At 34.5% G+C, this 22,020-nt stretch overlaps 1 protein-coding gene across 1 annotated transcript in view; it reads left to right on the top strand.

The window, feature by feature from the left end:
• The window catches only part of Pgm2l1 (phosphoglucomutase 2 like 1), a 77,701-nt gene that overhangs the window by 49,135 nt on the left and 6,546 nt on the right, over positions 1-22,020 (top strand). The window contains exons 5-13 of the mRNA XM_003463435.5: positions 2-85; positions 1,801-1,994; positions 10,472-10,661; positions 10,999-11,096; positions 11,891-12,071; positions 13,752-13,845; positions 14,617-14,746; positions 14,947-15,136; positions 18,569-18,702. Coding sequence (XP_003463483.1) covers positions 2-85; positions 1,801-1,994; positions 10,472-10,661; positions 10,999-11,096; positions 11,891-12,071; positions 13,752-13,845; positions 14,617-14,746; positions 14,947-15,136; positions 18,569-18,702 — 1,295 coding nt within the window. The remainder of the gene's footprint in view (position 1; positions 86-1,800; positions 1,995-10,471; positions 10,662-10,998; positions 11,097-11,890; positions 12,072-13,751; positions 13,846-14,616; positions 14,747-14,946; positions 15,137-18,568; positions 18,703-22,020) is intronic.

Genomic DNA, 22,020 nt, shown 5'->3' on the forward strand with positions numbered 1-22,020 from the left:
GCCATATGCAGTCCAAGAGCTCAAAGCAGTTGCAGGTGTGATGATTACTGCATCTCACAACCCCAAGCAAGACAATGGATACAAGGTAAATGTTGCAATCCTGACCTTTGCCTATTTTATAGTTCTTATCTTATTTCCGTAATATGTACTACAAGCTTAACACTGTAAACAGAAAGATAAAAACATTGAGCCTGGCCCGCACAGCATTTATATCCCTAGTGACCCTTACTGCTTCTCCACATGTACAATTACAAAGGTATCTTCATTGGCCTTTCTACTTCTATTTGCCCTTGACTTCCTCATTCAACCCCTACTATCCTGCCATTTCAGAAATACAGTTGCATTGTACCAAGGATATGAAGAATGCATGGGAGTATATAGGAAGAAAGTCAGAAAAATGGTGCTTAACCTTTCCCCCTCCCTTTGACCTTCTTCCTTGGTTCCGTATTGGCCACAGGATCCATTCATTGTGTCAGATTATATGGCAGAATGGAGAAGGGTGAAAAATGACTCTGGAAATGTTAGCGGCTAACTCCTTCTAAAAATGGCTAGCCAAATAAACATTACTGGGTTTTGGGTTATTTGCCTCTCCTTTTGGAGTTAGATTCCAAGTTTTTCTCATCTTGAAAAAGAATGAAATGAGCAAAAAGCAGTGACACAGTATATGGGAAAAAGTAAAAGTTGCTGTGATGGCACACAACTGTAATCGCAGCACTCAGGAGACTGAGACAGGATTGCCATGAGTTTGATGCCAGCATGAGCTATATAGTGAGACCCTGTCTCAAAATGAAGTCAGGGGCCGGGGGTTTAACTCAGTGGCATAAGCACCTGGCTGGCAGGCGTGAAGTTGTGAGTTTGATACCACCCTCCTGCACCAAAGAAGAAAAAAAAAGTCAAAGTGCAAAGTGAGGGAGTAATTGGTTCTGCAGAGCAAGCTTGGGCCAAGGAAAAAGGAAAAAGTGAGATAAAAGTACACTCAAGGAAGCAGTGCAGGCTATCGTGAACATAAAACCATAAACACAGCAGCAAGCTGTTCTTGACATCTGTGTCCTTTTATACTGTCCAAATCTTGAGGAAACCCACGAGAACTTCTACATATGAGTCCTGGGATCCCATATCCCAAGCTGACTGATGTTAGGAACCTGCTCCGGTTCTTGTGAGAAATCCACATGCAATGCTTTGGGAATTTTTCTGTGCATATGTTCTGGGATTTTATAATTAATTTCTTTTGTACCACATAAGCACAACTTCATAATGTTGAGTTTAATTGTATAAAGTTTTATGGGATATTCTGTAGATTCTTTTAGTATATGGTTATAATTCCAAGAGTATGATTGGACACTATAGTATATGCGTATTACAATGATGTCTACTTATATTGCATTGGTATTAAAGTAAATTCTTTTATTTTTTTATTTTTATTTTTTTCAAGACAAGGTCTCACTTTAGTTTAGGTTGGGCTTGAACTCGTTTTGTGGTTCAGATTGGCCACAAACTCATGGTGATCCTTGTGCCTCAGCTTCCTGAGTGCTAGGGTTACAGGCAGGTGCCATTATCCCTGGCTAAAATAAATTCTACAAAAGGAAATAATGTAATTTTTAAATAAATCACCATGTAATCATTACCATCAATATCTTTTTGTATTTATTAGTGTCATGTTGAAAATTTTTACGTGACTAACTTTGTTCATAACTTTGTTCATAACTTTGTATTTGTTCATAAAACCAAAGATCTCTACTGTGGCTAAGAAAAGTTCTGATAATTTCATTTCAAGTAATTATAGCTATATTTGTCATCTAGGTTTATTGGGAAACTGGTGCTCAGATCACATCTCCTCATGATAAGGAAATTTTGAAATGTATAGAAGAATGTGTGGAACCCTGGAGTGGTTCCTGGAATGATAATTTAGTGGACACCAGTCCACTGAAGAGAGATCCTCTGGAGGACATTTGCAAGAGATATATGGAAGATCTGAAAAAGATCTGTTTTTACAGGTATGGAGGTTAACTAAGTGGAGGAAGTGATGTTAAGTATTTTCTATTCATTATATTTAAATTGTAGCTAAATAGTGTCATAATAGGGTATAAGGATATGGCTCAGTGGTAGAGTTCTTGCCTTCTGTGCATAAGGCCCTGGGTTTGATTCCAAGAACTGCAATTTTTTTTAAAAAAAATAGTACCATAACAGCCAAAAAGTAGAAGTAACCCAAATATACATTAACTGGTAAATGGATAAATAAAATGTAATATATCCATAAAATGAAATATTATTCAGCAGTAAAAAGAAATGAAATACTGATACATATCACAATATAAACAGAACTTGAAAACATTATGCTAGGTGAAGGAAGCTATTCACAAAGAACCACATATTGTATGAATCCATTTATATGAACTGTCCAGTACAGGCAAATCTATAGAGACAGAAGTAAACAGAAAATTAACTAGTAGTTGCCTATGGTTGGAAAGAATCAGAGAGTTGAGAGAGGGGAAGCAATGATGTGCAGTATTTATTTTGCAATAATGAGAATGTTTTAAATTTGATTGTAGTAAAGATTGAACAGCTCTATGAATATAGTGAAAATTCTATTGAATTATGACTGATATAGTAAGTGAATTATATTTCAATCAGTTGTTAAATATATCTATGTGTAAAAATTCCTGTATGTAAGATTAGAAAATTTCCTTAAGATTTTATTTTTCCTTAACTATTCCCATAATGATATATATAACCCATAAATAGCTAACATTATTGCTAGAAAGAATCACCATTTACTGAGTGTATTTTTTCTATCTTAAAAAATAGATTTTAATTTTCTCTCTATTTATTTTCAGAAATACACCCATCAAACTGTCAATTGTTTGCTTTTCTTCCAGAATGAGAAGTAGGCTAATAGAGAGAAGAACTAGCTAAATACTGCTATATATAGTCAATCTAAAAAGAGTTGTATCCTTTTATTATCTTTTCTATCTTTACTCATTTACGTCTTTGTTTTTGAAAAAGTATATGTGCAAAAGCAAAATATATCTAGATGAATGCATAATCACACAGAGAAGATTTCAAGTGACTTTAAATTCGATTATATTTTCCTAATGGGTTACATCCTAAGAATACAGAACCATAAACTTCAAATTATCTATGGTAGCTCTACTGTTAGTATTAATATCAATAGTTTTATTAGATAAATATAGCTATATATATGCATACACATATATTATTTAAAAAGTGGGTGGTTATGTTAATGCTAACAAGGAGCTAAGATCTTGATATAAGAAAATCAAGTATAAAGTAAAAAAAATTTTTTTTCAAAAGTGACTTTTTTAAAATTTTTATTTAAGGAGAAAAAGAAAAAAAAACAGAAAAAGGGTACAAGTTATACAGAATTTCAGAAAAAATAAACAGTAGGAAATCACTAGTTAATAGATTACATATTGTCATCTTAGAAATAGTTGTTCAGGTTACAAAATTAAAGCATATAAAGTGGACACTCAAACAGTAAGATTGCAAACAGTTCTGTTCAATGATCCAACAAAACTCAGTAATATGGTTATCTATCTTATACACTTAAATATACATGCAGTTATATCCTTTAGAGCACTTTCTTTTCCTCTCTTTTGTACAATGACAATTACACATTTTGGGTTTTATTACTACCACAGTTCTTATTACTTTTTTTGAAGAGAATAAAACCAAATGTGACATAACAAAACAGAGTCAGTCGAATCAAAAGGATGGACATAGTACATAATGTAAAAACAGAATACAAGATGATCAACAATGGTTACCATAATGCTTCTTGCTATCTTAAAAAGAATTGCCTATATCATCAGTTATAATAAAATTGAACAAAACAGTAAAGAACAAAACCAATAAAACCAAAACATTGGAGACATTGCAGGAGTTCAAAAGAAGATAATAGTCAAACCAGAATGAGCGTCATAATGAATCTTATTGTCTTCACAGTTGTTGCCTATACTCTCAAACTTGGTAGTATCAAGCAAGACAGAATAGAGTAAAATCAGTCAAAACAAGATGGTGAGAGCAATACAGGGTTTCAAATCAAGTTAATAGAAAATCAAAGTGGGTTACTATAATATATCCTGCTATTTTTTATTTTTCCCTTAATTAAAAAGATAAAAATAAAAAAGTAAATTATAAATAAAGGAGATTGAGATAAAAGAGGACATAACAACAAAACACCACAGGTCAAAACATAACCATTAAAGCAAAATAGTGTCTCACTACCAGATATCCCAACATAAAATTAGTTACCATAGTGTCTCTTTCCTTGAAATCTTTGAGTATAATTTGGTGTACTGTAGCATCAAACATATCAAGACAATGTAAGACCATTCAAGAGAATGACAGTATTACAGGGTATTTAGAACCAACTAACAGAAAATGAACAATGGTTTCTGTATAATCTCCTTGTCTATAAAAGTTTTTGTTTATGGGGGCTGGGGATTTAGCTCAGCAGCATAAGCACCTGCCTTGCAAGCAGGCGGTCGTGAGTTCGATCCCCGGTACCGATAAAAATGAAAAAGACAAAAAAAAAAGTTTTTGTTTATGTTATCACATATAATAAAATCCAATAAGATACAACATGTTAAGACCGATGGAGACAGAAGAACAAAAGCTTGATGGGACTTCAAAACAAGATGATATTGAATCAGCACAAGCTATTATGATGTCTTGTTTTCTCCAAAATAGCTGTTCCTACCATCCAGCCTTCTCTGCCTCATTTCTGTTGAGCTCTTTTTTCTGTCATTAGTTGTCAGTTTGTCTTCTTCATTTTGCTTTCTGCTCCATTCATTGTGGCCTCTCTGCTATTGTTTCTGGAATCTTGGTATTTTTCTTTTTTTAGGATATCCTGCAGTATTCTCTGTAGAGTTGAATTGGTGGTTGCAAATTCCCCTAGCTCCTCTTTATCCTGGAAGCACCTTGTTTTTCCATCAATTTCTAGGGACAGTTGTGCAGAATATATCAATCTTGGCTGGAGGTTATTATCTTTCAAAGCTTGAATTATTTCCCCCCACACTCTTTGTGATTTGATGGTTTGTGCCGAGAAGTCTGCTGTAATTCTGATGGGTGTTCCCTTGTAAGTGATCTGTTTCTTGTCTCTGACAGCTTTTAATATTCTGTTCTTGTATTGGATTTCTAGTATTTTGATTATTATATGCCTGGGTGTTGTTCTGTTTGGGTTGTAGGTGGCTGGGGTCCTGTATGCCTCATACATCTGAGTATCTTTACCTTTTGCTAAATTAGGGAAATTCTCCTGGATTATTTCTGTGAATAGCCTTTGTAGTTCAATTGTTTGAGTCCCTCCTTCTTCTTTTATGTTCTTAATTCTTTTTTTTTTTTTTTTTTTTTTGTCTTTTTCGTTTTTATCGGTACCAGGGATCGAACTCAGGACTGCCTGCTTGCAAGGCAGGCGCTTATGCCGCTAAGCTAAATCCCCAGCCCCTATGTTCTTAATTCTTAAGTTATAGATCCTCTTATCATCTTCAAGCCTTTGTATTATTGCTGTTTGTTTTCTTGTTATTTTTAAGAAGTTTTTCATTTCATGCTCCCACATTACAAATCTGTCCTCCAGTTCAGATAATCTATCCTTAGTTTCTTTCAAGCTGTTATGCCAGCTTTCAATAGAGTTTTTAGTTTCCTGGTAATCTCTTTGAACCTGCTTCACATATTCTATGCTTTCTCTATTTTCTCCATCCAACAATTCTCCCCTTTTTTTCTGTTCTTCCATTCCACCATTTGTTTTTTCTTGAGTGATACTTAGCCTTTCTCTAATATTCTACTTATATCTTGCTTTAGGTCGTTAAACACTTCACTTTTGAACTCGTCTATGAGGCTCCAGAGATATCGCTTTATGTCTCTTGGTGCCGTGTCTGATACTGCATGTTTTCTGTCCTCGTTCTCCTTTGCATTTACCTTTCCTGGATCAGTGTTCTCAGGATTGGGAGCCGAAGACCCTTTCTTGTTGCTCCCTCTTCCCATTCTTTTTGTTCCTTCCATACAAGCGTATATAGGAGGCCAGTTTCTTTCTTTGTTGGTTACAGTTTGTTTGAATTGTGCTGGCTAGGAGTTCCCACCCACTGCAGTGTACTAGGGAGACACAGATCTGGGCAGCCTCTGCTGGGCCTGCTCCTCCAGGTCAGTCAACCTACTAAAGGCTTCACTGCTAGGGTGTACCGCCAGGTGCTGAGACCTGGTTTGGGCTAGCTTACTGGGTCTTAATCCGTGGCATTACCCAAGCCAAGTGCTCCCCACCAATCCCGCTTGAGAGGGGAATATGCGACTAAAGTCTCTGCAGCATCCTGTTCTGGCTAGTCTGCCCAGTCCCAAAATGTCCTCTGTTGGAGCCTCCTTATCTATAGAAGGGTCCCTGTTCCTCTCACTCACTGCAGGTCAATGCAGGGCTCCCCGCCAGACCCGCTCTCAACTCCGTTCTCCAATTCCAAAAAAATAATTTTAAAACTGTAATTTTGACTTTGAAATGTTAGTGTGAACTTATGTCTATTTATCTTTTTCTAAAATACTAATTCTGTTACATAGATTGTGGTTCTAAATAATATTTCTGAATAAAGGGAACCAGAGCTCCTATGAAAATGAATGAATCCAGGACTGGTGCAGGAAATGTATTCTTGAGCTTCATATGTCTCTCTCTCCCTCTTTCCCTGTCAGTCTTTCACTTCCCCTGTTATTCTCCCCTCCCCTGTCTTTCTCTGTCTCTTCCTCCCTCCTTCCTGCCCTCTTAATCTCTTTTCCTCTCTCTTTCTCCCTTCCTCTTCCTCTCTCTCTCCATCAATCTCAGTCTACTTTTCCCTTTCCTTCTCCCCTCTCTACCATAAGGTAAGAAAGTTGTCAAAGACACTGGGAGATACTTACTTGGGTCGTATCAAAGCTACAGAGGAATATACTTGAAGAGACTCCTGCTAATCAAACATTAGACAATTGAACATCAAAAAGAGTAATCACTGTAATGAACTAAGACATTAAATATAAAAATCCCATGGCTTATAGTTATCTATCAGATCACTTTATTGATCACCATAGGGGGTTGTTAGACTGATAATTACTCATTCTGAAATTTTATAAATACAGACTTTTCATTTTGCAGATTGATAAATGCTTGAATCTTTCTCTTAATTTGCCTTTCCTATATGAACTAAACTTCAGGGTTAATTAAATAATTGCTGAAGGATAAATATCTTTTTTTTAAATTTTATTTAAGTAGAAAAAGAAAAAAAACAGAAAAAGGGTACAAGTAATACAAAATTTAAAAAATGAACAGTAAGAAATCACTAGTTAATAGATTACATATTCTCATCTTAGAAATAGTTGTTCAAGTTACAAAATTAAAGCATATAAAGTGGACTTTCAAACAGTGAGACTGCAAACAGTTTTGTTCAATGATCCAAAAAAACTCAGTAATATGGTTATCTATCTATCTTATACACTTAAACAGATATGCAGTTATAACCTTTAGAGCACTTTCTTTTCTTTTCTTCTGTACAATGACAATTACACATTTTGGGTTTAATTACTCCCACAGTTCTTATTACTTTTTTTGAAGAGAGTAAAACCAAATGTGACATATCAGATCAGAGTCAGTCAAGTCAAAAGGATGGACATAATAGATAATGTAAAAACAAAATACAAGGTGATCAACAATGGTTACCATACTGCCTCTTGCTATCTTAAGAAGAATTGCCTATATCATCAGTTATAATAAAATTGAACAAAACAGTAAAGAATAAAACCAAAACACTGGAGACATTACAGGACTTTAAAAGAAGCTAATAGTCAACCAGAATAGGCGTCATAATGAATCTTATTGTCGTCACAGTTGTTGCCTATACTTTCAAAGTTGGTAGTATCAAGCTAAGCAGAATAGGGGAAAATCAGTCAAAACAAGATGGTGAGAGCAATACAGGGTTTCAAATCAAGTTAATAGGAAATCAAAGTAGATTACTATAATGTATCCTGCTACTTTTTATTTATTTTTCCCTTAATTAAAACGATAAAAATAAAAAGTAAATAATTTAAAAAAGGAGATTGAGATAAAAGAGGGCATAACATCAAAACAGCGCAGGTCAAAACATAACCATTTAAGCAAAATATTGTTTCACCACAAGATATCCTGACATAAAAGTAGTTACCATAGTGTCTCTTTCCTTGAAATCTTTGAGTATAGCTTTGCATACTGTAGCACCAAACATTGCATAAATATCTTTAAAGAAAAATGTAATTATTAAATGCAGAATGAGTAATATAATTAAAACCTGATTATTCTGTGATCTCAAATAATGTATCTAAGCAATCACCATGTAGGACTGTTAAGAGTCATAGATAAAAAGATGATGAGAAATTTTATCATGGATAGATCAGGATAACAAAACTGATGAATCTTAATTGAATACCATGAAGAGTAGGATAGGCATTTTGTGCCTCCCTTTGTGACTCAACAGAAAGTATATATACCTATTCTTGCCTAAAAACTTGTAATTGAACTTAATCCTGTTACTTTTAGATTCAATTACCTGTTGACAAAAAAAAAAGAGTTAGAGGAACATTCTAATACCAAAAGCATGTAACCCTAAAATGTCGGAATTCTCTAGCACAAATGGTTTTATTTCTAAGGAAGGGAAAAATACTTATGAAGTAAAAAGAGACTTGAGAGCCAAAACAACCAGATGTTGTCAACCTTATTCAGCTTCCAATTCAAGAAAACCAGCTGTTAAAAGTGTTTCTGAAACATTTGAACCCAGAGTATTAGATAAAATTAAAAAGTTAGTGGTGGGCATGTCTGTGATCTCTGCACTTGGGAGGCTGAGGCAAAAGGATCGCCAAGAGTTTGAGGTGAGCCTGAATTACATAAGCAGACCCTGACTCAAAAAACAAAATCAACAAAGTTATTAATTTTTGACAATGGTATTATGATTGTGCTTTTAAATATTAAAACATTTTTATGTAAAACAATATGATGTCTTAAATGAAATGAGGTTGATACAATGTTGACAAATGTTGAAACAAGGTGATAAAAATGAGTATTAAGTATTCTTATATGTGTTTTTTGAAATTTTTTTCATAATATTTTACAAATTTATCAATTTTATATTTATAACTGCATTTATTTTGGAGAGGTTAGTAAATGGTAGATAAGGGTGTAGAAAGTTTTGCTGTGGAAGAGAATATGGAGACAGAGAGTGAATAAGTACTAAAATTTTTCAGTGAATAAAGCTGGAGCCAGAGCAGAAGCGGAGCGACTGATCTTTGAGAGGAAGAACATTTCCTCACAGTTGTCAGATAGAACAAGAAAGATGTGTGTGAATGCTAGTGAGTTGTAGATTTGGTGTGGGAAGATTAGGACAGTCCCATAAGACAGCTTCTGTGTCTCCCTGGTGTTTTAGGTGTAGGGAGAAGAAAGGAATAAGGAAAGAGGAAAAGTTACACATCATTTTAGAGGATAAAAAAGTAATCTTTTTGCATAACAAAGTAGGATTGCCTGTCAGTATTGGATGTCAGCTATTAATCCTTTTGTGAGATTTCTTTCATCAGTTTATCTAGATATTTTGGTGCGGGTTTGGTAAAGGCACATTGTTGAATCAACAAGGGGTCAAGTACTGGAGGGTCATCGTAACCAAAGGGACATAAAAGTAATTGAAATTAAGTAATGTTGAGCACAGTGGTGCATAACCTCAGCTACTCAGCAGGTGTAGCAGGAGGATCACAAGTTTGAAGTAAGCGTGGGAAACTTAGGAAGACTCTGATTCAAAATAATAAATAAAAAAAGACTAAGGAGATAGATAGGTAGCACTCCTTGGGTTCAATCCCCAGTACTACAAAAGAAAAATAAATTAAGTACCTTGGAATCTAAGCTAGTTGTAAAAAAAAAAAAAAAGAAAGAAAGAAAGAATAAAGAAAGATATTTGCAGAAAATAAGAAAGACCATTCAGGAAGTTTTTGTGATGCTTCTGGTAGGGAATACTGTGGAGATTTGGTTAGGGCAATGGCACAGCTTATGTAAAGAGGTGATCTAGGTCAAGAAGTTGAATCACAGTTGGATACATTTGGGTGCACATCTGTAATCCCAGAATTTGGGAGATTGAGTCAAGAGGATTTCAATTCAAGTTTTGCCTAGGCAACTTAGAGATACTGGCTCAAAAAAAAAAAAAAAATATATATATATATATATGTATGCATATTCAAATATATATATATATATTTTTTAAGGGAATGAATGAGGATGTAGCTCGGGATAGTGTCCCTAAAAAAAGAAAAAGTTGAACCATAATAAGAGAATATAACTTAATCTTTTGAAATTTAAGTTTATACAGCATGATTTTTTAAAATATCAACGCTCCACTTAAGACTTTAATCACTTTTTCCAGGACTTAAGTTTTAATTATTCATATGTAACACATTTTATTATATTGATTGAACAGTGATTTATTTTGCTTTACAGAGAATTAAACTCAAAGACTACCTTGAAATTTGTGCATACATCCTTTCATGGGGTTGGACATGACTATGTGCAGTTGGCTTTTCAAGCATTTGGTTTTAAGCCTCCAATTCCAGTACCAGAACAAAAAGATCCTGATCCAGACTTTTCTACTGTTAAATGCCCAAATCCTGAAGAAGGAGAATCCGTGCTGGTATTTTTTTAAATTAACTATTATTTTAACTTTTTTTAAAATTATTATTAGTTTACTAAACCATCAGAATAGATAGAACTTACTTAAAATTCAGTTATTTACAAAAGCAGAAACAACTGTAGGTTTTATCTTTTAAATTATATTGGTACCATAGGGGTTTTTTTGTTTGTTTGAAATCTCTGTGATAGATATCCCTACTTCTAGACTTATTATTTTAAACTTAGCCAAATTCATAGGCCTTTTAAAATTATTACTAACATAGTTCCAACATTGAGAAATACTAAGATTGAATTGAGGTTCCTCAGTACAATTTAGCTTTTGGGGGTCACTGTTTCAGGAACTTTCCCTGAGATTGGCAGAAAGAGAAAATGCACGGATAGTTCTTGCTACAGATCCTGATGCAGACCGACTGGCAGTGGCAGAACTTCAAGAGAAGTAAGTGGAACCTGTTGTCTGATAAAAAGCTTGAGTTTCAAGGGGCCACAGGTGCAGCTCAGTGGTAAAGCACCTGATTAGCACAGCACATCTAAGGCCCTGTTTGTGATCCCCAACACTGAGGAGAAAAGAAACTTGAGCTTTTAAAAGCAGTTTTTTACTGTAAGTCTTACAGGCTTATTGAGAATAGTAAAGATGTTAGAAAAGAACATAAATCTTGTATAATAAGCCTACCATTCAGAAATAATCACCTAAGTTGATATTTCAACATTTTTCCTAATCAAATAAAGATGCATTTATTTTTATAAAATTATAGTCCTATTATATGTGGTTTAACTATTATTTTGTATTCCAACTGCACTCTAAGCATTTTTCCTGTACTTATTATTTTTTCAAAAATATTAATTTTAAAAGCAGCATAATATTCTAACATTACTGTATCAGTATAAATCATTTCTTAATCTTAGTCCTCTGCTTTGCTGGGGTTTTTTTTGCTATTATGATGTAATGTTTGTCCTTACATAAAGATATAAACATTTATTATAATTTTTGTCTCATTAAAGATGAGAATAAGAGTAACATTGTAATAAATTTTTCAAAAGATATTATAACCATTGTTACTCTAAAGATCATCCCTGGTCAATCAGAAAAGTAGCAGTAGCATTTTCTGAAAAGTCTATTGTAATAGGGTTTGGTCTTTCCTATTTGAATGATGGTAGCTTGTATGTCTTAGGGTCAAGAAGTTTTAATAGGAAGCTAGAAAGGTATTGACTGAATTTTCATGCTCTCTGCAGTGGTCACTGGAAAGTTTTTACAGGGAATGAGTTGGCAGCTTTGTTTGGATGGTGGATGTTTGATTGCTGGAAAAAAAATAAATCAACAAATGCCAATGTGAAGAATGTTTATATGTTAGCCACCACTGTCTCTTCTAAAATCTTGAAGGCAATTGCACTTGAGGAAGGATTTCATTTTGAAGTAAGGATATTAACTGTATGGTACTTTTCTAAACCTATACATGTTTGTAGGCTAAAGACATGTTTTCAACCAGACTGATTTCCATAGATTTCATTTATAATTCCCTCACTTTTCTTAATTCTGTTCACACTTGCTTACTATTTTTGATAATTTAAACACCTGAGTCAAATTCACTTCGTGTGTGAATTTTTGATTGAGATATTCTTCAAAAATTACATCAACAGCCAGTCGTGATGGCAAATGCCTCTAATCCCAGCACTTGGGAGGCTAACACAAGACGATTGCTGTGCGTGTGAGGCCAGCCTGGGCTACAAAGTGAGTTCAAGGCCAGACTGAACTGTATAGCAAAACCCTGTCTCAAAAAGGACTAAAAAGAATTACATCAACAATTACTAGTCTATATGGCAATATCTGGTTTTAAGGCTGGGAAAGTCTAGCTCCTGGTGATCTCATCTCCAAAAGCCTGAAGGTGTCTCCACCCTTATTTAGACTTCTTGAGCAAAATATTAAGAAACTCCAAATAGGTTTCTAGATTACAAATTAAGATCTAGTGACTCCACATCCAAAAACAAGTAGAGTCTCAGCCCAAATAAGTAATTTTTGAGAACCTCAGGTTGATAAGATGACCATTTTTGCATTCACATGAACTAATTAATGTCTATTAAGTTGCTTTTTCTCGGTCATCTTTACCAAATATCAAAGTGTCATCCCTAGGCATTTTTCTTGAGTTATATTGAAGGTACAGGTCTTAACACTAGTTGACTGAATAAAAGAAAATTGTACTTGTATTTATAAAACACAGATTTCAATCTTTGACTCTCAAAACAAAATATTTTGAGGAAAATGTGAAATGTTAAATTTATTCAAGCCTAATTACAATAATGTCAACGTTTTCCTTATTTATATCTATAGCAAAAAATATAAGCACAAAGAAAGAGCATAATTTTTAAAAACCAGTATATTATAAAATTATTTTTTGTTGTTGGCAGTACATTTCTTGGCCTTTTATTTTTTGGTGAGGGAGTAAAGAAGTGAATTAGAAAACTATAGGACATGTCTTTAGCATGAATAAGTAGTTCATCATATGAAAAATTGTCACATCTTATTACTTAGAAAAGCCTGAGTAACTATCGCGGTGGCTTTATTTAGGCTACAGTATTCAGTCATCACCAAAAATATAGTGGCTTTTGATTACTTGGGGGGCTAAATCATAAGCAGTTTATATTAACGGTTATAATGTAGTTTAAAGGGCAATTTTTGAGAAGTGAGGTAATTGAACCCTGCCTGCATCTCTTCCACACAGCACCTTGGGCAAATATACTTAACCCCGGAGCCACAGTTTTGGCAAGTATTTATGAGTATTAGAAAAGATGATGTAAAGCACCTGTTATGGTACTTAGATAATGATAACATATATACATTACTTTGTAACTGTATTCATCATCACAAATATTAGATTGTATTTTATGTACATCATCTTTTACTATGTTGTGTAAATAATAGGCCATTTGTAGTGTTGGTGCGTGAATTTACAGCACTTTATTACTGATTGGTCTGTCATTATACAACCTTTGTGGACCAAAGATCAAAACAAGATCATTACGTGATTATTATGTGCCTTTAGTGATAAGTTTTTCTCTAACATGTGGTTATGACAGAGTGGCTCCCTCTGCATTTCAGGAAACATTACCAGGTTTTAAATGGATTGGAAGTAGGATAAAAAACCTCCTGGAAAATGGGAAAGAGGTCCTTTTTGCATTTGAAGAGTCTATTGGTATGTAATAAATATTAAACTTTTTGAAATTCCATTGAGAGCATTTTTTGAGATTTTATATTTTGAGTTGTAGAAACTGCAGAGACCTCAGAAGTATGGAATACATTTCTCATAACACAAAAAGGAAAAAACCTAAAGGTTTCCTGAATATATTCAGTATTAATGGGTTTTGTTTATTTCTTTTTTTTTTTTTTAATTTAAGAGGAAAAAGAGAAAAACACAAAACAAACCAAAGCGGTGTAAGGGTACACATAATACAGAACTACAAAAACAAAACAAAACAAAACAAAAAAAACATAACAGTAAGAAATCACCTGTTAGTAGATTACATATTATCATCTTGAAAATAGTTCCTCAAATCACAGTATCAAAGAATATAAGGTGGACATTCAAACAGGGAGACTGCAAACAGCTGTGTTCAGTGATCCAAAAACATTGATATAGTCAGCTATTCAACACCCCTAAACACACTTGCTGTTATATCCGTTAGAGCTCTTTTTCTTTTTTTTTTTTTTTCCCTCTCTTTTTTACAACAAAATTTACACATTTTGGATTTTATTACTCCTTAGTGCTTATTACTTTTGGGGGGGGGGGAGAATACAGTCAAATATGGCAAAACAAAGCTGTCAGTCAATACCAAGGATAGACATAGCACATGGTTTTGTTTATTTCTATGCTCTTAAATTTACTTATTCTTCTGAGTAAATGTAAAACCTATAAAATTGTAGACTTACAGTTTTTCCTTTCCTAAAGATGCTTTTTAATCCTTAGGTTTCCTGTGTGGAACTTCAGTGTTGGATAAAGATGGGGTGAGCGCAGCCGTTGTGGTTGCTGAGATGGCATCTTATCTGGAAGCCATGAATGTAACACTGAATGAGCAACTGATCAAGGTTTATGAAACGTAAGTTCTGTTGTACACATACTAGATCAATCTTTCTTTTTTGTTGTTGTTTCAGTCTTATCCTTAGTTTTCTAAATTTGTTTTTGGAGATTAGTTCATAATTGTCTGAATTAGGGACTACCACTTTCTACAAAATATTGCTCTATAGGCTTTCTAAAGTTTTCTGAAATCTGACCTTAGCACTTTAAATCTTTGTGCAGATATGGTTATCATATGTCAAAAACTTCGTATTTCTTATGTTATGATCCACCCACCATCAAAAATATATTTGAAAGACTTCGCAATTTTGATTCTCCAAAGGAATATCCAAAATTTTGTGGAGCATTTACTATACTGCATGTACGGGATGTTACCACTGGATATGACAGTAGCCAACCTAATAAGAAATCGGTAAGTATGTATTGTTTTTTCAAAGAATGTAGAAAATTTAATGGCCAAAAAGCCTAGAGGCAGGACAGGTTTCATTTGAAGCTCAATCCAATTTCCTTCTGTTTCCTAGTTTATTATAAAGGTTATAATTGAGAAGCAGCCAAATGAAAGAAATGTATAGGGAAAGGTACCGAGAGTGAGGGAAGACTAGGAGCTTCCATGCCTTCTTTGGGCATAGCACCCTCCCAGCAAGTCCATGCATTTGTTAATTAATCCAGAAGCTCCTGAAAATACCTAGTTTTTTAAATGTTTACTAGTTATTGTTTGTTTAAAAAAAGCATCAAAATTATCAACACAGACTTTTTTTTGTATACAGAGTGTAAAAAATAACAGCATACATAACTTCCTATTGAACTACAATGAAATACCACCAATAGGACTCTATAACAAAAATAATCTTTACTTCAGTTATCACACCTAAAGCATTCTTCACACACAACAGCAAGTTTCCTACACACAAATGGCCTACACTGACAGCACGTGTTTTGCTTTTCTGGCCTTTTGTAGGACATACTTGACATCTTGCTAGTATTGCTGTTATTGCAGGTTATATGTTATAATCTGTAGTTAATGGCAGTGTAATATCATTAAATTAGTTATTAAATTCTTAGTATGTATTGCACATTTAGAGTAAACATCAACATTTTCATATCAGCTGTATACTTTCTTACAAATCTAAAAGATAACATCAGAAATAAATACCTATATGAACTACAATGAAAATACCAGTAGAAGTCTACAACAAAAATAATCTTTGCTTTAACTGTCAAACCCCAGCAGACTTCACACATGACAGCTACACACTCTGTGCACGTGTCTCACTTCCACTGGCAGCACATGTGCTTAGCCTTCCTTTCCTATGTGGCAGACCAATCTTGTCACCTCCCTGGTTTTCCTGGTTTTTTTAATGTGGTCTCCCTTATTTAATTAATTAAGTTTATTAGTACATTTTGGATTTACATAATGATCATATTCATCATAAAAATATGATTTCCAAGATAGTGAATACAATTTTTTTTGAGACAAGGTCTTGCTATGTAGTTCAAGCTAGCTTTGAACTCACTGGGTAGCCCAGACTGGCCTTGAACTCACAATAACCCTGGTTCAGCCTCCTGAGTACCGAGATTATTTCTGTTTTATTTTTTGGGTTTTTTTCTCGCTATGTAGCCCATGCTGGCTTGAACTGGCAGTGATCCTCCTCCCACAGCCTCCCAAGTGCTGGAATTACAAGTGTGCATCACCATGTCCAGCTGAAAGTATCTAATTCATTTTAGGTTTTTCACCATCAGTAATAATTTGTGCCATAGAAAAATAACAGACATTTAGGCTTGTTTTTTTGAGGTTAAAAACTAACTGTTTTTCTCCAGAGTGGTTTAAAATACACTGGCTAGTATCTCTGACTCTAATCTGCATCACTTACCAGATAACCATCTGTACCACCCTGGGGTAAGGGGCATTCAGGAAGAGAAACAGAGAGACAGAAAAAGGAGAGAGACACAGAGTATGTGTTAATGCTAAGTAATATTGAAAATAAATCCTAAAAGCCTATAATTTCAAAGCCACACTTCTTTCTAATTTTCACTTTCTTTTCCAGTTTTACTCCCTGTACCTGTAGTCAAACACAACAACCTATAGTTCCTTTCATGCCATACCTATTATTTTTGTTTCCCTCCTCATTTGTAAAAGTTCTATTTCTGTTTTTTATTCTTTTTTTCCTTGAAAGCCCATTTCCCTTTCTTCTCTTCCTGTCCCCTCATCTCTTGTTCCCCTTCCCATTTGAATAAGTTCTTCTTACTTCCTAATATCTTTCTTCTACTGTAATCATTATTTATGTTTGGGTTTCTCACAAAAGAAAAACAAAGAAATATTTAAACTTATGTGTTTGATTTATTTCACATGGGATTATGCTTTCAAGGTGCCTCCATTTACATAAAAATTTCTCAAATTTATCTTTCTTTATGGCAGAGTAGTACTCTATTGCATGCACATAGATTTTATTTATTTATCTGTTGATGGACACATGGGCTTTTTCCAAGATAACTGTTACAAATTGTGCTATAAACATGGGTATGCATGTATCATGGTGGTATGATGACTTTAACTGTTGGGAAGATACCTAGAAGGTGAATAGCTAGACAAATGGAACCTCTAATTTTTTGTTTGTTTGCTTCTTTGTTCCTTTGTTTGAGACAGATTCTCACTATGTTGCTCTGGCTGCCTTAAATTTACAGAATGGCCCAGGCTGGCCTTGAACTCATAGTGATTCTCCTGCCTCAACCTTGCAAGCAGTTTTGTTTTTTGAAGAATCTCCATACTGATTTCCATAGTGGTTGTACTTACTTATACTCCTACCTCCCGCCACACACAGCCTTGTCAGCATGTGTTACTGGTTGATTTCTTGATGATAGCCATCATTACGATAGAATGAGATGGAAAAGAAGAAAAAAGAGTGAGATGAAATCTCAATGTTACTTTAATTGCATTTCTTAAATGGCCAGCAACATATTTTTTCATGTATTTATTAGCCATTTGTACTTCTTTGAGAAGTGTCTGTTCATTTCAGATGTCAATTTTTGGATTTGGCCTTTAAATTTGACGAGGGGGGGTTCCAATTTTTTTGAGTTCTTTATGTACTCTAGAGGAGTAACTGGCAAAATTTCTTTCCCATTCTGTAGCTTATCTCTTCACTATGAGCATTTTGGACTCAGAACTTCTTGTTTTACCACTTTGCTAATTGTCTTAAACAGGTCATTTACTTTCTTTGAGCCTTGTCTAGATTTTGGCAGTAATATTGACTTAACAGTATTGTTTTTAAAGTCCAGAGATGATGTACATATATATATATGTATATATAGTCTAGTACCTAGATTATTATAAGGATTCATATAATTTTTAAAATTTTCATCTGTTTTTTGGTACTGGGAATTGAACCCAGGACTTTTGCACTGAATCTATAGCCCTTCTTAAATTTTTTATTTTGAGCCAGAGCTAAGTTTCCCAGGCTGCGCTCAGATTTATGATCCTCCAGCATCAGCCTCCTAGAGTGCTAGGATTATAGTCTGTGCCACCATGTTTGCCTTAAAATGTTTTTTAGTTGTGTTAAAAACACATAGAATTTACTGTTTTATCTATTTTAAACATACAGTTCACTAGTGATAAGTATATTCTCACATTGTACAACAGATCTCTAGAACTTTTTCATTTCACTAACCTGAAACTCTTTTCTCATATTAAACAACTTTAAATTTCCATCCACCTAAACCCTGGCAACCACCATTCTAATTTCTAGTTCTATGAATTAGACTACTTAGGTACCACAGAGAAGTAGAATATATTTTACAGTTCTTAAAAGTGAGTAAGATAACATGTAATTAAGCTATAATTTTTTTATAGGTGCTGCCTGTGAGTAAAAACAGCCAAATGATTACATTTACTTTTCAAAATGGTTGTGTTGCTACTCTTCGGACAAGTGGGACAGAACCAAAGATAAAGTACTATGCAGAAATGTGTGCACCACCTGACCAGAGGTAAGAGTAGATTTTTAGACATGTATGTAAGGCTTTATGTATAACTCACGTAAGATAGAGTACACTCGCTTAAAATGAATAGTTCACCCAGTTTAATGTCACCATCACTACAATTTTTAACATTTTTATTATCCCCAAAATGAGCCTGTACCCATTAGAAATCATTTCTTATTTCCTTCCTTCAAAGCACTAAGTAACCACCAATATACTATTTTCTTTATAGATTTTATTTGAGACATTTCTTATAAATATATCATATGATATAGAGTCCCTTGTGACTGGAACATTTTACTTAGCATAATGTTTTGCTTATTTCTGATTTATTCGTTTTTTAAAAATTTGTTTTTATTATCAAAATATTCCATTGCATAGGTATACCATCCTTTTAATCTTCATCAGTCAGTAAATATTCAGGTTATTTACATTCATTGGATTTTACATTATGATTATTTGTGAAGAAATGTTTATGTGTGGATGTGTGGATTTTCATTTTTTGGATAAATAGAAACATAGCTACAAGTGGAGTTGCTGGGTCATATAATAACCTATATGATAAAATGTTTAACTTTTTGAGGTCCTTCCAGATTATTTCAGAAGATGATGCATTATTTGGATATTAAATTTCTATTCTTAAAAAGACTCACTGATCTTTATTATATGATGAGCATGAAGAAATAAACAGCAGCTGGGCTGGAAATGTAGTTCAGTGTTAGAGCGCTTAGTGTTCCTGATATTCTGGGTTTGATTCTAGTACTGAAAGAAATAATTTGTATTTATTGCCAAATATTTCTTTTCTGTGTCTAATATAGTTTGACATAACCTTTTTAGTTCATTTTTGGGTGTTTTTTTTTTTTTTTGTCTTTTTCTTTTTTATCGGTACCAGGGATCAAACTCACGACCACACACTTGCAAGGCAGGCGCCCAGCCCCCCTTTAGTTCATTTTCATGAGTATAAATTGTGACTAAATCACAAATTATTAACATTTATTAAACATATCCAAAGGTTACTTATACTTACTAAAAGTAGTACCTCCTACAATGTTATCATTCACCATGTATTTTTGAGAAGAAGTTTTATTGTTATTTATCGAGTTTTTAGTTTTTTGGTCTTGTTTTATTTGTTTTGGTATTGGAATTTCAACCCAGGTCTTCACCCTAAAATACATCCCTTAGCCCTTTTTTTGTTTAAAGACAGGTCCTCACTAAGTTGCTGAACTGCCCAGGCTGGACTCAAGTTTATGATCTTTCTACTCTAGTCTCCCAGAGTGCTGAGATTATAAACTTGTACCACTATGCCACGTGGGACGGAAATTTCTTGAAACTGCTTTCAGAGCCCAGCCAGAATATATTATTTTGCATGACTTCATGTCTTTACATTAAAATTTTGTTTACATTAGGGGGAAAAAATGACCTGAAGTTATGTAGAGATTTTCAAGTTAAGCAAGTTAAGGCTGGGAATGGTGGCACACACCTGTAATCCCAGCACTTGGGAGGCTGAGACAGGAGGATCAATGTGAGTGTGAGGCCAGCCTGGGCTACAGTGTGAGTTCAAAGTCAGCCTGAACTGCATAGTGAAACCCTTTCTCAAAAATAATAATAATAATGATAATAATAATACTAAACTCAAGCAAGTTCAGTAATGCCATGTTTGTTTAAAACAAAAGATGATTATTAAAGCAGTGAGAACTGATTTGTTTTGTAACTTATAAAATGACCTATAAGCAATTTATTTTTATTTTTTATTTTAAACAGAATAAAACCTAACAAAATAAAACAGAATAGAGCCAATCAAAACAAAACAGTGCAAGTGGTACAGAACTTCAAAACAGGATAATAGGAAATCAGCAATGGCTACCATAGTATATCTTATCTTCACAAATTGTCCCTGCTATCAGCATAGTAAAATCAAATAAAACCAATCATCACAGAACATTAAATAAAATAAAGCAATATATCATAACAAAACTTAACAGTAGGGGCTGGGGATTTAGCTCAGCGGCATAAGCGCCTGCCTTGCAAGCAGGCAGTCGTGAGTTTGATCCCCGGTACCGATAAAAAGGAAAAAGACAAAAAAAAAAAAAAAAAAACTTAACAGTGAGAACAATATTAGATTTCAAAAACAAGACAGAAAGAAATCCCCCATGTTTGCTATATTACATAATGTTATCCTCCTGATAAATTCTCAGACTATTAGCCTTAGGCCTACAAAGTCAGTCAAACAATACAAGCATTTAGTTGTTTTGTATCTTAACTCAGCCTGTCCTCCAAACCAGCTGGTTGCTTATAGGGGGGTGGGCAGTGGTAATTGATTCTCTGCCTGTACACCAGTCATCTCACAGGAAAGGTAAACTGGTTTCTGCCTTCCTGGACCTCCTGGACCCTGCATGGTTTGTACAGCTTATGTGAAGGGAAAATTGGCTTCTTGTACTCCTCCCAGTCCCAGCATGGCTTCTGCCAACTCACAGGAAGGATGAACTGGCTTCTCTTCCTGGGCCTTGCCTGGTTTAGGCAATTTAAGCTTTTGACCTGAGACAGGGTTATCACTATGTCATTCAGGCTGTCTTTGGGCTCACTTTGTAGACCAGGTTGGTCTCCAATTTGCAATGATCTTCCTGCCTCAGCCTCCCAAATGCTGGGATTATGGGTGTGTGTCACCACACCTGGCCCTATAGGCAATTTTTTGTTTTGTTTTGTTTTTGGTACTGGGAATCAAACTCATGACCGTGTGCTTACAAGGCAGGCGCTATGCCACTGAGCTAAATCCCTGGCCCTCCTGTAGGCAATTTAAAAGAGGCTTTCCAGGGGCTGGGGATTTAGCTCAGCGGCATAAGCGCCTGTCTTGGAGGCAGGCAGTCGTGAGTTCAATCCCTGGTACCGATAAAAAGGAAAAAGCCCCCCCAAAAAAATAAAATAAAATAAAAGAGGCTTTCTTAGAAATATGTTGGGCAATAGCAGCTCCTCAGTGCTGGTCTTCAGGGCTCACTTGAAGTGAATAGTTATTTTTTTTAATATTTCATTCTTTTATTCACCCCTTCTCCTGCTACCTGAAAGGTGCATCACATTATTCCATGACGTCAATATTGAATATCCTTCTAAGTATTACAGGAAGCCTTTTTGTCATAGTGAAACAGCTATCATTGTACAAACCAAGCCTGTTGTCTTACTAATCACAGGCAAAAAGGAGTTTAAAGCAAAAATGTTTATTGGAAATATAAGAAGAACAAAAAGGGCTCCTGGTAGCTGGGAGGGGTCCCATAAAGTAGAGTGCCACATGACCCCTCAGTCCAGAACTTTTTATGAATAAGCAGAGCACAGGGA

This window comes from Cavia porcellus, unplaced genomic scaffold (genome assembly GCF_034190915.1).
Source record: "Cavia porcellus strain 051 isolate PalLab524CR breed Dunkin Hartley unplaced genomic scaffold, mCavPor4.1 scaffold_9, whole genome shotgun sequence".
Lineage (NCBI taxonomy): Eukaryota > Metazoa > Chordata > Mammalia > Rodentia > Caviidae > Cavia > Cavia porcellus.